The sequence below is a fragment of the Petromyzon marinus genome, unplaced genomic scaffold, assembly GCF_048934315.1.
Source record: "Petromyzon marinus isolate PM22_M1 ecotype Great Lakes invasive population unplaced genomic scaffold, UKy_Petmar_22M1.pri1.0 PM_G_Scaffold_76, whole genome shotgun sequence".
Taxonomy (NCBI): Eukaryota; Metazoa; Chordata; class Hyperoartia; order Petromyzontiformes; family Petromyzontidae; genus Petromyzon; species Petromyzon marinus.
The window spans coordinates 473160-491151 of NW_027423031.1; the positions used below are offsets into that span (position 1 = coordinate 473160).

A 17992-nucleotide genomic window follows, 5' to 3' on the forward strand; every position below is an offset into this window, starting at 1 on the left:
GTCTATAATGTAGACTGTAGTAATGGTTATTAAGCTGAGTGAGTGTACTGACAGTCTATAATGTAGACTGTAGCCTGGTTATTAAGCTGAGTGTACTGACAGTCTATAATGTAGACTGTAGTAATGGTTATTTATTATGGTGAGTGTACTGACAGTCTATAATGTAGACTGTAGTAATGGTTATTAAGTATGGTGAGTTTACTGACAGTCTATAATGTAGACTGTAGTAATGGTTATTAACCTGAGTGAGTGTACTGACAGTCTATAATGTAGACTGTAGCCTGGTTCTTAACCTTGGTGAGTGTACTGACAGTCTATAATGTAGACTGTAGCCTGGTTATTAAGTATGGTGAGTGTACTGACAGTCTATAATGTAGACTGTAGTAATGGTTATTAAGCTGAGTTAGTGTACTGACAGTCTATAATGTAGACTGTAGCCTGGTTATTAAGCTGAGTGTACTGACAGTCTATAATGTAGACTGTAGTAATGGTTATTTATTATGGTGAGTGTACTGACAGTCTATAATGTAAACTGTAGTAATGGTTATTAAGTATGGTGAGTGTACTGACAGTCTATAATGTAGACTGTAGCCTGGTTCTTAACCTTGGTGAGTGTACTGACAGTCTATAATGTAGACTAGTAATGGTTATTAACCTGAGTGAGTGTACTGACAGTCTATAATGTAGACTGTAGTAATGGTTATTAAGCTGAGTGAGTGTACTGACAGTCTATAATGTAGACTGTAGCCTGGTTATTCAGCTGGGTGAGTGTACTGACAGTCTATAATGTAGACTGTAGCCTGGTTATTAAGTATGGTGAGTGTACTGACAGTCTATAATGTAGACTGTAGTAATGGTTATTAAGTATGGTGAGTGTACTGACAGTCTAGAATGTAGACTGTAGCCTGGTTATTCAGCTGGGTGAGTGTACTGATAGTCTATAATGTAGACTGTAGTAATGGTTATTAAGTATGGTGAGTGTACTGACAGTCTATAATGTAGACTGTAGCCTGGTTGTTAAGTACGGTGAGTGTACTGACAGTCTATAATGTAGACTGTAGTAATGGTTATTAAGCTGAGTGAGTGTACTGACAGTCTATAATGTAGGCTGTAGTAATGGTTATTAAGCTGAGTGTACTGACAGTCTATAATGTAGACTGTAGTAATGGTTATTTATTATGGTGAGTGTACTGACAGTCTATAATGTAGACTAGTAATGGTTATTAAGTATGGTGAGTTTACTGACAGTCTATAATGTAGACTGTAGTAATGGTTATTAACCTGAGTGAGTGTACTGACAGTCTATAATGTAGACTGTAGCCTGGTTATTCAGCTGGGTGAGTGTACTGACAGTCTATAATGTAGACTAGTAATGGTTATTAAGTATGGTGAGTGTACTGACAGTCTATAATGCAGACTGTAGTAATGGTTATTAAGTATGGTGAGTGTACTGACAGTCTAGAATGTAGACTGTAGCCTGGTTATTCAGCTGGGTGAGTGTACTGACAGTCTATATTGTAGGCTGTAGTAATGGTTATTAAGTATGGTGAGTGTACTGACAGTCTATAATGTAGACTGAAGCCTGGTTATTAAGTATGGTGAGTGTACTGACAGTCTATAATGTAGACTGTAGTAATGGTTATTAAGCTGAGTGAGTGTACTGACAGTCTATAATGTAGACTGTAGCCTGGTTCTTAACCTTGGTGAGTGTACTGACAGTCTATAATGTAGACTAGTAATGGTTATTAACCTGAGTGAGTGTACTGACAGTCTATAATGTAGACTGTAGCCTGGTTCTTAACCTTGGTGAGTGTACTGACAGTCTATAATGTAGACTAGTAATGGTTATTAACCTGAGTGAGTGTACTGACAGTCTATAATGTAGACTGTAGCCTGGTTATTCAGCTGGGTGAGTGTACTGACAGTCTATAATGTAGACTGTAGTAATGGTTATTTATTATGGTGAGTGTACTGACAGTCTAATGTAGACTGTAGTAATGGTTATTAAGTATGGTGAGTTTACTGACAGTCTATAATGTAGACTGTAGTAATGGTTATTAACCTGAGTGAGTGTACTGACAGTCTATAATGTAGACTGTAGCCTGGTTCTTAACCTTGGTGAGTGTACTGACAGTCTATAATGTAGACTAGTAATGGTTATTAACCTGAGTGAGTGTACTGACAGTCTATAATGTAGACTGTAGCCTGGTTATTCAGCTGGATGAGTGTACTGACAGTCTATAATGTAGACTGTAGCCTGGTTATTAAGTATGGTGAGTGTACTGACAGTCTATAATGTAGACTGTAGTAATGGTTATTAAGCTGAGTTAGTGTACTGACAGTCTATAATGTAGACTGTAGCCTGGTTATTAAGCTGAGTGTACTGACAGTCTATAATGTAGACTGTAGTAATGGTTATTTATTATGGTGAGTGTACTGACAGTCTATAATGTAAACTGTAGTAATGGTTATTAAGTATGGTGAGTGTACTGACAGTCTATAATGTAGACTGTAGCCTGGTTCTTAACCTTGGTGAGTGTACTGACAGTCTATAATGTAGACTAGTAATGGTTATTAACCTGAGTGAGTGTACTGACAGTCTATAATGTAGACTGTAGTAATGGTTATTAAGCTGAGTGAGTGTACTGACAGTCTATAATGTAGACTGTAGCCTGGTTATTCAGCTGGGTGAGTGTACTGACAGTCTATAATGTAGACTGTAGTAATGGTTATTAAGTATGGTGAGTGTACTGACAGTCTATAATGTAGACTGTAGCCTGGTTGTTAAGTACGGTGAGTGTACTGACAGTCTATAATGTAGACTGTAGTAATGGTTATTAAGCTGAGTGAGTGTACTGACAGTCTATAATGTAGGCTGTAGTAATGGTTATTAAGCTGAGTGTACTGACAGTCTATAATGTAGACTGTAGTAATGGTTATTTATTATGGTGAGTGTACTGACAGTCTATAATGTAGACTAGTAATGGTTATTAAGTATGGTGAGTTTACTGACAGTCTATAATGCAGACTGTAGTAATGGTTATTAAGTATGGTGAGTGTACTGACAGTCTAGAATGTAGACTGTAGCCTGGTTATTAAGCTGAGTGTACTGACAGTCTATAATGTAGACTGTAGTAATGGTTATTTATTATGGTGAGTGTACTGACAGTCTATAATGTAAACTGTAGTAATGGTTATTAAGTATGGTGAGTGTACTGACAGTCTATAATGTAGACTGTAGCCTGGTTCTTAACCTTGGTGAGTGTACTGACAGTCTATAATGTAGACTAGTAATGGTTATTAACCTGAGTGAGTGTACTGACAGTCTATAATGTAGACTGTAGTAATGGTTATTAAGCTGAGTGAGTGTACTGACAGTCTATAATGTAGACTGTAGCCTGGTTATTCAGCTGGGTGAGTGTACTGACAGTCTATAATGTAGACTGTAGCCTGGTTATTAAGTATGGTGAGTGTACTGACAGTCTATAATGTAGACTGTAGTAATGGTTATTAAGTATGGTGAGTGTACTGACAGTCTAGAATGTAGACTGTAGCCTGGTTATTCAGCTGGGTGAGTGTACTGACAGTCTATAATGTAGACTGTAGTAATGGTTATTAAGTATGGTGAGTGTACTGACAGTCTATAATGTAGACTGTAGCCTGGTTGTTAAGTACGGTGAGTGTACTGACAGTCTATAATGTAGACTGTAGTAATGGTTATTAAGCTGAGTGAGTGTACTGACAGTCTATAATGTAGGCTGTAGTAATGGTTATTAAGCTGAGTGTACTGACAGTCTATAATGTAGACTGTAGTAATGGTTATTTATTATGGTGAGTGTACTGACAGTCTATAATGTAGACTAGTAATGGTTATTAAGTATGGTGAGTTTACTGACAGTCTATAATGTAGACTGTAGTAATGGTTATTAACCTGAGTGAGTGTACTGACAGTCTATAATGTAGACTGTAGCCTGGTTATTCAGCTGGGTGAGTGTACTGACAGTCTATAATGTAGACTAGTAATGGTTATTAAGTATGGTGAGTGTACTGACAGTCTATAATGTAGACTGAAGCCTGGTTATTAAGTATGGTGAGTGTACTGACAGTCTATAATGTAGACTGTAGTAATGGTTATTAAGCTGAGTGAGTGTACTGACAGTCTATAATGTAGACTAGTAATGGTTATTAAGTATGGTGAGTGTACTGACAGTCTATAATGTAGACTGAAGCCTGGTTATTAAGTATGGTGAGTGTACTGACAGTCTATAATGTAGACTGTAGTAATGGTTATTAAGCTGAGTGAGTGTACTGACAGTCTATAATGTAGACTAGTAATGGTTATTAAGTATGGTGAGTTTACTGACAGTCTATAATGTAGACTGTAGTAATGGTTATTAACCTGAGTGAGTGTACTGACAGTCTATAATGTAGACTGTAGCCTGGTTCTTAACCTTGGTGAGTGTACTGACAGTCTATAATGTAGACTAGTAATGGTTATTAACCTGAGTGAGTGTACTGACAGTCTATAATGTAGACTGTAGTAATGGTTATTAAGCTGAGTGAGTGTACTGACAGTCTATAATGTAGACTGTAGCCTGGTTATTCAGCTGGGTGAGTGTACTGACAGTCTATAATGTAGACTGTAGCCTGGTTATTAAGTATGGTGAGTGTACTGACAGTCTATAATGTAGACTGTAGTAATGGTTATTAAGTATGGTGAGTGTACTGACAGTCTATAATGTAGACTGTAGCCTGGTTATTAAGCTGAGTGTACTGACAGTCTATAATGTAGACTGTAGTAATGGTTATTTATTATGGTGAGTGTACTGACTGTCTATAATGTAGACTGTAGTAATGGTTATTAAGTATGGTGAGTTTACTGACAGTCTATAATGTAGACTGTAGTAATGGTTATTAACCTGAGTGAGTGTACTGACAGTCTATAATGTAGACTGTAGCCTGGTTCTTAACCTTGGTGAGTGTACTGACAGTCTATAATGTAGACTAGTAATGGTTATTAACCTGAGTGAGTGTACTGACAGTCTATAATGTAGACTGTAGCCTGGTTATTCAGCTGGATGAGTGTACTGACAGTCTATAATGTAGACTGTAGCCTGGTTATTAAGTATGGTGAGTGTACTGACAGTCTATAATGTAGACTGTAGTAATGGTTATTAAGCTGAGTTAGTGTACTGACAGTCTATAATGTAGACTGTAGCCTGGTTATTAAGCTGAGTGTACTGACAGTCTATAATGTAGACTGTAGTAATGGTTATTTATTATGGTGAGTGTACTGACAGTCTATAATGTAAACTGTAGTAATGGTTATTAAGTATGGTGAGTGTACTGACAGTCTATAATGTAGACTGTAGCCTGGTTCTTAACCTTGGTGAGTGTACTGACAGTCTATACTGTAGACTAGTAATGGTTATTAACCTGAGTGAGTGTACTGACAGTCTATAATGTAGACTGTAGTAATGGTTATTAAGCTGAGTGAGTGTACTGACAGTCTATAATGTAGACTGTAGCCTGGTTATTCAGCTGGGTGAGTGTACTGACAGTCTATAATGTAGACTGTAGCCTGGTTATTAAGTATGGTGAGTGTACTGACAGTCTATAATGTAGACTGTAGTAATGGTTATTAAGTATGGTGAGTGTACTGACAGTCTAGAATGTAGACTGTAGCCTGGTTATTCAGCTGGGTGAGTGTACTGACAGTCTATAATGTAGACTGTAGTAATGGTTATTAAGTATGGTGAGTGTACTGACAGTCTATAATGTAGACTGTAGCCTGGTTGTTAAGTACGGTGAGTGTACTGACAGTCTATAATGTAGACTGTAGTAATGGTTATTAAGCTGAGTGAGTGTACTGACAGTCTATAATGTAGGCTGTAGTAATGGTTATTAAGCTGAGTGTACTGACAGTCTATAATGTAGACTGTAGTAATGGTTATTTATTATGGTGAGTGTACTGACAGTCTATAATGTAGACTAGTAATGGTTATTAAGTATGGTGAGTTTACTGACAGTCTATAATGTAGACTGTAGTAATGGTTATTAACCTGAGTGAGTGTACTGACAGTCTATAATGTAGACTGTAGCCTGGTTATTCAGCTGGGTGAGTGTACTGACAGTCTATAATGTAGACTAGTAATGGTTATTAAGTATGGTGAGTGTACTGACAGTCTATAATGCAGACTGTAGTAATGGTTATTAAGTATGGTGAGTGTACTGACAGTCTAGAATGTAGACTGTAGCCTGGTTATTCAGCTGGGTGAGTGTACTGACAGTCTATAATGTAGGCTGTAGTAATGGTTATTAAGTATGGTGAGTGTACTGACAGTCTATAATGTAGACTGAAGCCTGGTTATTAAGTATGGTGAGTGTACTGACAGTCTATAATGTAGACTGTAGTAATGGTTATTAAGCTGAGTGAGTGTACTGACAGTCTATAATGTAGACTAGTAATGGTTATTAAGTATGGTGAGTTTACTGACAGTCTATAATGTAGACTGTAGTAATGGTTATTAACCTGAGTGAGTGTACTGACAGTCTATAATGTAGACTGTAGCCTGGTTATTCAGCTGGGTGAGTGTACCAACAGTCTATAATGTAGACTGTAGCCTGGTTATTAAGAATGGTGAGTGTACTGACAGTCTATAATGCAGACTGTAGTAATGGTTATTAAGTATGGTGAGTGTACTGACAGTCTAGAATGTAGACTGTAGCCTGGTTATTCAGCTGGGTGAGTGTACTGACAGTCTATAATGTAGGCTGTAGTAATGGTTATTAAGTATGGTGAGTGTACTGACAGTCTATAATGTCGACTGAAGCCTGGTTATTAAGTATGGTGAGTGTACTGACAGTCTATAATGTAGACTGTAGTAATGGTTATTAAGCTGAGTGAGTGTACTGACAGTCTATAATGTAGGCTGTAGTAATGGTTATTAAGTATGGTGAGTGTACTGACAGTCTATAATGTAGACTGTAGCCTGGTTATTAAGCTGAGTGTACTGACAGTCTATAATGTAGACTGTAGTAATGGTTATTTATTATGGTGAGTGTACTGACAGTCTATAATGTAGACTAGTAATGGTTATTAAGTATGGTGAGTTTACTGACAGTCTATAATGTAGACTGTAGTAATGGTTATTAACCTGAGTGAGTGGTCTGACAGTCTATAATGTAGACTGTAGCCTGGTTATTCAGCTGGGTGAGTGTACTGACAGTCTATAATGTAGACTAGTAATGGTTATTAACCTGAGTGAGTGTACTGACAGTCTATAATGTAGACTGTAGTAATGGTTATTAAGCTGAGTGAGTGTACTGACAGTCTATAATGTAGACTGTAGCCTGGTTATTCAGCTGGGTGAGTGTACTGACAGTCTATAATGTAGACTGTAGCCTGGTTATTAAGAATGGTGCGTGTACTGACAGTCTATAATGTAGACTGTAGTAATAGTTATTAAGTATGGTGAGTGTACTGACAGTCTATAATGTAGACTGTAGCCTGGTTATTCAGCTGGGTGAGTGTACTGACAGTCTAGAATGTAGACTGTAGCCTGGTTATTCAGCTGGGTGAGTGTACTGACAGTCTATAATGTAGACTGTAGTAATGGTTATTAAGTATGGTGAGTGTACTGACAGTCTATAATGTAGACTGTAGCCTGGTTATTAAGTATGGTGAGTGTACTGACAGTCTATAATGTAGACTGTAGTAATGGTTATTAAGTATGGTGAGTGTACTGACAGTCTATAATGTAGACTGTAGCCTGGTTATTAAGTATGGTGAGTTTACTGACAGTCTATAATGTAGACTGTAGCCTGGTTATTAAGCTGAGTGTACTGACAGTCTATAATGTAGACTGTAGTAACGGTTATTTATTATGGTGAGTGTACTGACAGTCTATAATGTAGACTAGTAATGGTTATTAAGTATGGTGAGTTTACTGACAGTCTATAATGTAGACTGTAGTAATGGTTATTAACCTGAGTGAGTGTACTGACAGTCTATAATGTAGACTGTAGCCTGGTTCTTAACCTTGGTGAGTGTACTGACAGTCTATAATGTAGACTGTAGTAATAGTTATTAAGTATGGTGAGTGTACTGACAGTCTATAATGTAGACTGTAGTAATGGTTATTAAGTATGGTGAGTGTACTGACAGTCTAGAATGTAGACTGTAGTAATGGTTATTAAGCTGAATGAGTGTACTGACAGTCTATAATGTAGACTGTAGTAATGGTTATTAAGTATGGTGAGTGTACTGGCAGTCTATAATGTAGACTGTAGTAATGGTTATTTATTATGGTGAGTGTACTGGCAGTCTATAATGTAGACTGTAGTAATGGTTATTAAGCTGAGTGAGTGTACTGACAGTCTATAATGTAGGCTGTAGTAATGGTTATTAAGCTGAGTGTACTGACAGTCTATAATGTAGACTGTAGTAATGGTTATTTATTATGGTGAGTGTACTGACAGTCTATAATGTAGACTAGTAATGGTTATTAAGTATGGTGAGTTTACTGACAGTCTATAATGTAGACTGTAGTAATGGTTATTAACCTGAGTGAGTGTACTGACAGTCTATAATGTAGACTGTAGCCTGGTTATTCAGCTGGGTGAGTGTACTGACAGTCTATAATGTAGACTAGTAATGGTTATTAAGTATGGTGAGTGTACTGACAGTCTATAATGCAGACTGTAGTAATGGTTATTAAGTATGGTGAGTGTACTGACAGTCTAGAATGTAGACTGTAGCCTGGTTATTCAGCTGGGTGAGTGTACTGACAGTCTATAATGTAGGCTGTAGTAATGGTTATTAAGTATGGTGAGTGTACTGACAGTCTATAATGTAGACTGAAGCCTGGTTATTAAGTATGGTGAGTGTACTGACAGTCTATAATGTAGACTGTAGTAATGGTTATTAAGCTGAGTGAGTGTACTGACAGTCTATAATGTAGACTAGTAATGGTTATTAAGTATGGTGAGTTTACTGACAGTCTATAATGTAGACTGTAGTAATGGTTATTAACCTGAGTGAGTGTACTGACAGTCTATAATGTAGACTGTAGCCTGGTTATTCAGCTGGGTGAGTGTACCAACAGTCTATAATGTAGACTGTAGCCTGGTTATTCAGCTGGGTGAGTGTACTGACAGTCTATAATGTAGACTAGTAATGGTTATTAAGTATGGTGAGTGTACTGACAGTCTATAATGCAGACTGTAGTAATGGTTATTAAGTATGGTGAGTGTACTGACAGTCTAGAATGTAGACTGTAGCCTGGTTATTCAGCTGGGTGAGTGTACTGACAGTCTATAATGTAGGCTGTAGTAATGGTTATTAAGTATGGTGAGTGTACTGACAGTCTATAATGTAGACTGAAGCCTGGTTATTAAGTATGGTGAGTGTACTGACAGTCTATAATGTAGACTGTAGTAATGGTTATTAAGCTGAGTGAGTGTACTGACAGTCTATAATGTAGACTAGTAATGGTTATTAAGTATGGTGAGTTTACTGACAGTCTATAATGTAGACTGTAGTAATGGTTATTAACCTGAGTGAGTGTACTGACAGTCTATAATGTAGACTGTAGCCTGGTTATTCAGCTGGGTGAGTGTACCAACAGTCTATAATGTAGACTGTAGCCTGGTTATTAAGAATGGTGAGTGTACTGACAGTCTATAATGCAGACTGTAGTAATGGTTATTAAGTATGGTGAGTGTACTGACAGTCTAGAATGTAGACTGTAGCCTGGTTATTCAGCTGGGTGAGTGTACTGACAGTCTATAATGTAGGCTGTAGTAATGGTTATTAAGTATGGTGAGTGTACTGACAGTCTATAATGTCGACTGAAGCCTGGTTATTAAGTATGGTGAGTGTACTGACAGTCTATAATGTAGACTGTAGTAATGGTTATTAAGCTGAGTGAGTGTACTGACAGTCTATAATGTAGGCTGTAGTAATGGTTATTAAGTATGGTGAGTGTACTGACAGTCTATAATGTAGACTGTAGCCTGGTTATTAAGCTGAGTGTACTGACAGTCTATAATGTAGACTGTAGTAATGGTTATTTATTATGGTGAGTGTACTGACAGTCTATAATGTAGACTAGTAATGGTTATTAAGTATGGTGAGTTTACTGACAGTCTATAATGTAGACTGTAGTAATGGTTATTAACCTGAGTGAGTGGTCTGACAGTCTATAATGTAGACTGTAGCCTGGTTATTCAGCTGGGTGAGTGTACTGACAGTCTATAATGTAGACTAGTAATGGTTATTAACCTGAGTGAGTGTACTGACAGTCTATAATGTAGACTGTAGTAATGGTTATTAAGCTGAGTGAGTGTACTGACAGTCTATAATGTAGACTGTAGCCTGGTTATTCAGCTGGGTGAGTGTACTGACAGTCTATAATGTAGACTGTAGCCTGGTTATTAAGAATGGTGCGTGTACTGACAGTCTATAATGTAGACTGTAGTAATAGTTATTAAGTATGGTGAGTGTACTGACAGTCTATAATGTAGACTGTAGCCTGGTTATTCAGCTGGGTGAGTGTACTGACAGTCTAGAATGTAGACTGTAGCCTGGTTATTCAGCTGGGTGAGTGTACTGACAGTCTATAATGTAGACTGTAGTAATGGTTATTAAGTATGGTGAGTGTACTGACAGTCTATAATGTAGACTGTAGCCTGGTTATTAAGTATGGTGAGTGTACTGACAGTCTATAATGTAGACTGTAGTAATGGTTATTAAGCTGAGTGAGTGTACTGACAGTCTATAATGTAGGCTGTAGTAATGGTTATTAAGTATGGTGAGTGTACTGACAGTCTATAATGTCGACTGAAGCCTGGTTATTAAGTATGGTGAGTGTACTGACAGTCTATAATGTAGACTGTAGTAATGGTTATTAAGCTGAGTGAGTGTACTGACAGTCTATAATGTAGGCTGTAGTAATGGTTATTAAGTATGGTGAGTGTACTGACAGTCTATAATGTAGACTGTAGCCTGGTTATTAAGTATGGTGAGTTTACTGACAGTCTATAATGTAGACTGTAGCCTGGTTATTAAGCTGAGTGTACTGACAGTCTATAATGTAGACTGTAGTAACGGTTATTTATTATGGTGAGTGTACTGACAGTCTATAATGTAGACTAGTAATGGTTATTAAGTATGGTGAGTTTACTGACAGTCTATAATGTAGACTGTAGTAATGGTTATTAACCTGAGTGAGTGTACTGACAGTCTATAATGTAGACTGTAGCCTGGTTCTTAACCTTGGTGAGTGTACTGACAGTCTATAATGTAGACTGTAGTAATAGTTATTAAGTATGGTGAGTGTACTGACAGTCTATAATGTAGACTGTAGTAATGGTTATTAAGTATGGTGAGTGTACTGACAGTCTAGAATGTAGACTGTAGTAATGGTTATTAAGCTGAATGAGTGTACTGACAGTCTATAATGTAGACTGTAGTAATGGTTATTAAGTATGGTGAGTGTACTGGCAGTCTATAATGTAGACTGTAGTAATGGTTATTTATTATGGTGAGTGTACTGACAGTCTATAATGTAGACTGTAGTAATGGTTATTAAGTATGGTGAGTGTACTGACAGTCTATAATGTAGACTGTAGCCTGGTTCTTAACCTTGGTGAGTGTACTGACAGTCTATAATGTAGACTAGTAATGGTTATTAACCTGAGTGAGTGTACTGACAGTCTATAATGTAGACTGTAGTAATGGTTATTAAGCTGAGTGAGTGTACTGACAGTCTATAATGTAGACTGTAGCCTGGTTATTCAGCTGGGTGAGTGTACTGACAGTCTATAATGTAGACTGTTGTAATGGTTATTAAGTATGGTGAGTGTACTGACAGTCTATAATGTAGGTTGTAGTAATGGTTATTAAGCTGAGTGTACTGACAGTCTATAATGTAGACTGTAGTAATGGTTATTAAGCTGAGTGAGTGTACTGGCAGTCTATAATGTAGACTGTAGCGGTACGTAGCTAACCGTGCTAATTGTGTTTTGGTTGCATTTTGCACAATTATAATCGTACAATATGGCACCAATCTTTAGCACGAATGTTCAGTTTTATCCTGAACATTCAGCTCTGACACTTTCAGTGAATACCTGAAATGATTTCCATTGAGAATGTCAATCTCTTGACGCTTAAGGGGAAAATACCCCGGTGGGTTATGACCACGCGATGCCTCGCATTCACCAAGACAATGCAGTGAATGTGCTAGGGGAAAGTAAGCACATTAAGAGCAAATATCCTAAAAATTTTTTTTTTATAAAACTTGACCATAACGTACTCTTTGGCTTTTTCGGTGAAGTCACATAACGGCCAGCATGGTTTTTTTTCCCTCCAAATGTTTTTGTAATCTGTGCACATGACCTGATGAAACGAATAACCTTTTTTATTTAAATAACCCACGTGACAGATCCAACTCATCTCTCTTCTTAAACTATAAACTAGTTTTCTATTTTATTGTACAAGGTAAGGACCACTGAGCTATGTAGCGTTTTTTCACAAGCGACCTGCCCATCACAAATGAAAGCTCAACACAAAGTGACTTCATCGTGTGGAAATGTATTGCAGTTAAATATTTTAAATGCGTGATGTTAATTCTAAATCTGGAGGGGGGGAAACCGGAGGAACCAGAAACAAATCCACGTGACCACGAGGCGAGAGACACTCACACTCCAAATATACTACCAGCAGCTCCACTGTCAACAACAACAACCGCAGTTCGCCACCAAGTGGCGGTGACGTCACCACGACGCTTGTGCCAGGCCATGTGCACCTTGAGGCCACGTGAAATGTCGAACGCCCGCTGGCAGGAGGTCACGGGGCAGACCCAGGTGCCACGGGTCGACTGACTGAGACGACTGGCTGATGCACCACCTGTGCCCCCTACTGTGCCAACTTGCTGTCCTCAACGGATGGCACCTCAGCCAGCCAATCACAGTGGGTGACTTCCTCCAATATTTGAGGCACCGCAACCTCAGCAGGGTCATCCCCACTTTGTCCCACGTTTTCCTGGCTGAGGGATTTCCCCTTTCCCAGGACCTCAGGAATGCTCAGAAAATCTGCAAACCTGTTCCTGGGGGTCGGATATTGGATCACCGTTCTTTCCCCTAATGACGGTAATAGGTGTGGCGCTGCAGGTTACTTTTTTGATGGAGTTAAATAGAGATTTGTGATCGCGGGCCACTGAGGCAGACTCCATCTCCTCAGCAACCCGCGACCACCACCCATCCTTGCAGCGCCTCACGGCTCCCCGAACCTCCGAGCGAAGGCTGCGGTAAGCCTCCTCATTCTCCGACGTGGGACGCTGTAGCCGATGAGAGTGGGCCTGTCGATTTTTCTCAGCCAGCTTGAACACCTCCTCTTGTCAGCCAGGGTCTCTGGGGAGGTCTGGACCGTGTACCCAAAGCAGCCATTGCAACTACATGAGCTACAGTCCTAAACCTCGCCCATTTCCCCTCGACATCAAGAGGAGTGGGAGGCGATGCCAATCCCAGCCGCAAGCGATGATGAAATTCTCGTTTGTAACTTTCATCAGCTAGCTGAGACCATGCCACTAAGGGTTTGAATGGGGTCCTGGGTGTACACCCACCACCGGAGTGGAAGAATTGCAGGTGCATCTTACAGATGACAAGTCGATGGTCAGTGGGCAGATCAGCTCCACGGTCGGTCCTGGTGTCAAGGACATGGGCTCGCATTCGCTGTTCCGTCACTATGTAGTCCAGCAGATGTTCTTGCTTGGACCCGGCATGCATCCATGATGTGGTGTGGATGCTCCGATGCCGGAACAGTGTGTTGGTAATTACAAGCCCATGGGCTGCACAAAAATTTAGCAGCCTCCTGCCGTTGTTATTGAGCTGATCTGCCCGATGCCTTCCAATTACTCCAGACCAGGTGCCAGCATCATGACTAACTTGGGCATTGAAGTCACCCAACAAGATGACTATCCCGAGGGGCCACTTTAGCCAGCACCTGTGACAGGAGGTCATAGAAGGCATTTGACTCATTGGCCTTGCTTGCATCCCTCCACGGATGTTCGTCTTTGGTGGGGGCATAAGTTACCATGACCACCACTCCTCGCCTGTGGTTGATGGGAAGGCGAGCCCAAAGTAGCCTGGAGCTTACAGCTTCCCACACCTCATCACCACGCTCCCACAGCCCTTCATTCTTTTATTCAGAAAAAGAGCCACACCCTGTTGTTTGGCAGTCTCCTGCCCCGTATAGAGGACTGTCCACCCCTCATGGTGGCAGGAGCCAGAGCCGGTCCACAGGACCTCCTTATTACCACAGAGATCCAGGCGGTACCGGTCCAGCTCTTGACAGAGGAGTGGCAGCCTCTCCTCCGCAGTGAGCATTCGAACATTCCACGTGGCCACACGTAGTGTTTTTTTTGTTGTTTTTGGAGGAGCCCCGAGAGGAAGGATTCAGTCTCCTGGCTCCGCCAAATGGGGTTTGGTCAGGAGACGTCATAGACGCCTGTCCCCCCGGGGCCTCCGGCACAAGCTTATTTATAAAATGTTGTGGTCGTGGTTTAGTGGTAATTAATTGGAGGTGGAGGGGTTTCCAGCCCTTCACACCTGTCCAGAGCCCCCACTTAGCCACTGTGGTGGTTACAAACGCCATGAGGGGAAAGGCCAATCCGAATTGGCCCCCCCCCCCGGCACTGCCCACGGCAGCATTGCCCGTCCGGCACCACAAGGAGGTAGGGGGTTGTTTTGCCGGACACCACCACCATTACCACCACTACTACCACCAACACTACCACCACCATTACACCACCACTACTACCACCACCACTAGCACCACCACCACTTCCACCACTTCCACCATTACCACCACTACTACCATACACTACCATCACTACCACCACCACCATTACCACCACTACTACCAGCAACACTACCACCACCATTACACCACCACTACTACCACCACCACTAGCACCATCACCACCACCACTTCTACCGCCACTTCCACCATTACCACCACCACCACCACTACTACCATACACTACCATCACTACCACCAATACCACCACCACCACTACTACCGTACACTACAATCACTACCATCACCACCACCATTACCAACATCACTACAATCACTGACCACCACCGCTACCACCAATACCACCACCACTACCAGGACGTTTGCGTGCTGAATGCTGGAATCTGATCCCGCGTCTCCTCCCTCTCCTCCGGCCCTCCCCCCTCACCAGTGGCCTCCCAGACGGCCTCCCCCGGCCCGGGCCCCGGCCCCGGCCATGGCCACGGCCGCCCCCTCCGCGAGGGCTCGCTCCTCCTGGCCCATCCGGGTGCCCAAGCGCTCCGCGGACGACGCCGGAGGAGGAGCCGAGTCCCACGCGGCGCCCTCTAAGGTCGCTCGCCCGCTCGGCGATGACGCCGGGGGGCCGGGGCCCGCGCCGGGGCCTCCCCGCCGCGGCCGTCGTCTTTGTCGCCCCGTGACGTTCCGGGCTCTCGAGGGGGGGCGCCGCCGCCGGGAGACTCCGGCGGCGGCGCCCCCCCGGGAGAGCTCCCACGGCGGCGGCGGCGGCAGCGGCGGCGCCCGGACGACGACGACGCCGGGAATCGGCCCGAGGGTCGCCCCGGAGCGCGGAGACGGCGGCGGAGAGTCGGGGCCGGCGCTCGGCGCCGACGAAGCGGCGGGCGAGGAGGAGGCGGAGGAGGAGGAGGCGGAGAGACGCAGGGAGGCCGCGGTTGGACCGCGTGCGGCGTGGAAGAGACACTTCGACTTTTGGTGGCAGGGCGTGGGCAGGAGGGCGAGCAGCAGGAGGGGCGGAGGAGGAGGAGGAGGCGGAGCGAGAGGAGAAGGAGGGGAAGAGGAGGCCGAGGCGGCGATGAAGGCGGAGGAGGAAGAGGAGGAGGAGGAGGTTTTGACCGGGCAGTCGCCGCTAAGCAAGCGGCGGGAGGCGGCGGCGGATTGTCCGGCGGGACCGAATCCCGATCCCTGCCCGGGCTCCTCTACCTGCCGCGCTCCTCCGCCTCCTCCGCCTCCTCCGCGCTCGGCCCCACGTGGGGCGACGCTCCACTTCTTCTCGCTGATGCCGTGGCCGCTGGCTGAGCCGCCACCACCGCCCACCGGGAGGCGCCGGGGTCGCGCCCTGGAGAAGCAGCGGCAGCGACGGAGACAAATTCAGCAACAATACCGGCAGCAGAGAGCGTCGTCATCGTCGCCCAGCTGTTGGTCGTTCTCGGACGCATCGTCGTCGTCGTCTTCATCGCCGGAGGAGGTGGTGGAGGGTGACGAGGTGAAGGAGCGGAGGGGCGAGGAGGAGGAGGTGGTCGAGGGTAACGAGGTGAAGGAGTGGAGGGACGAGGAGGTGGTGGAGGGTGACGAGGTGAAGGAGCGGAGGGACGAGGAGGAGGTGGTGGAGGGGGGCGAGGTGAAGGAGCGGAGGAACGAGGAGGAGGATGTGGTGGAGTCTACGGGGGGCATCCGCAGGCTGCTGCTGAAGTTTTGCACCAGCCGCCTGCAGCCGAGCGTCAACAGAGCACGAGACGATGGGGAGGTGGCGGACAACGAGGAGGAGGAGAACGAGGAGGAGGAGGAGAGGAAGACGAGGAGGAAGAAGAGGACGAGGAGGAGGAGGGGACTACGGAGATCACGCAGTGCAGCCGATGATGGCGACTGCAAGTCGGGCGACGAGGTGGAGGAGGAGGAGGAGAGGGTGACGAGTCTCAAGAGGGTGGAGGAGTGCCGGATTCTCAAGCAGATAGACGACATCATGGCTGAGATACCCCAGCTGGAGGGGAGATGCAGGGTGAGGAGGAGCAGATGAGGTGTAGGGTGGTGAGGAGGGGCTGGGTGGTGAGGTGTAGGGTGGTGAGGAGGGGCTGGGTGGTGAGGTGTAGGGTGGTGAGGAGGGGCTGGGTGGTGAGGTGTAGGGTGGTGAGGAGGGGCTGGGTGGTGAGGTGTAGGGTGGTGAGGAGGAGGGTGAGGAGACTCCAGGGCAGCGGGTGAGGGCGTTGGGAGTGGCTCACTCGCTCACTCGCTCGGACACTCAGTCACTCACTCAGACACTCACTCAGACAGTCACTCAGTCACTCACTCAGACATTCAGTCACTCAGACACTCAGTCACTCAGACACGTACTCAGACACTCAGTCACTCACTCAGTCACTCACTCAGACACTTACTCAGACACTCACTCAGTCACTCAGTCACTCACTCAGACACTCAGTCACTCAGACACTCAGACACGTACTCAGACACTCAGTCACTCACTCAGACAGTCAGTCACTCACTTAGACACTCAGTCACTCAGACACACACTGACACACACACTGACACACACACTGACACACACACTGACACACACACACACTGACACACACACTGACACACACACCATGATACACACACTGACTGGAGGAGGTGGAGCGTGGTTAACACATCTATGCCTGAAAGATTTTAGAAAGAAGCGGAGAATACGGAACAACCCACCTGTTGTCCATTTCGATTTCCGCGTTGCCTCTAGTCTTCAGTCTTGCTGTGTATCCACCGTCTGCTGGAGCTCGCCTTCTATAGCGAGGATATCCATCATCTCCAGTTTGTGTGTCTTTAATAAATTGTCTCGGATATTTCTTGCTACTCTCTATGTCCTTCATACATGCTGCTGCATTGACATTAAGGTTTCCGCATGGCCCATGAATCATATTTGCAGTCACTACTGCAAACAGATTTTGGGTCTTCCTCTGGATTTGGAAACTCGGCAGATATAACATCAATTTGGATTGGATGATTTTTTTCTTTCAGCCAGATTAAAATATGAGCGTGGGGAAGTCATCTACATCATTAGACCTCCTTTGGCAGTACCAAAATATAATAATAGGGGTTTTTCCACTTTTTTCTGGCAACAAAACTGAAACCTTTTTACAAGGATTCATGTTACAGCATTAACCACAATACCTGCAGTCAAAATGCAAACAAAACACACGC

At 43.5% G+C, this 17992-nt stretch overlaps 1 protein-coding gene across 1 annotated transcript in view; it reads left to right on the top strand.

The window, feature by feature from the left end:
- The window catches only part of LOC142920776 (uncharacterized), a 71730-nt gene extending 54872 nt beyond the window's left edge, over positions 1-16858 (top strand). Inside the window, exon 2 of the mRNA XM_076062848.1 lies at positions 15252-16858. Within this exon, the coding sequence (XP_075918963.1) occupies positions 15252-16832 (1581 nt within the window). The 3' untranslated portion in view covers positions 16833-16858. The remainder of the gene's footprint in view (positions 1-15251) is intronic.
- The last annotated feature ends 1134 nt before the right edge of the window (positions 16859-17992 follow it).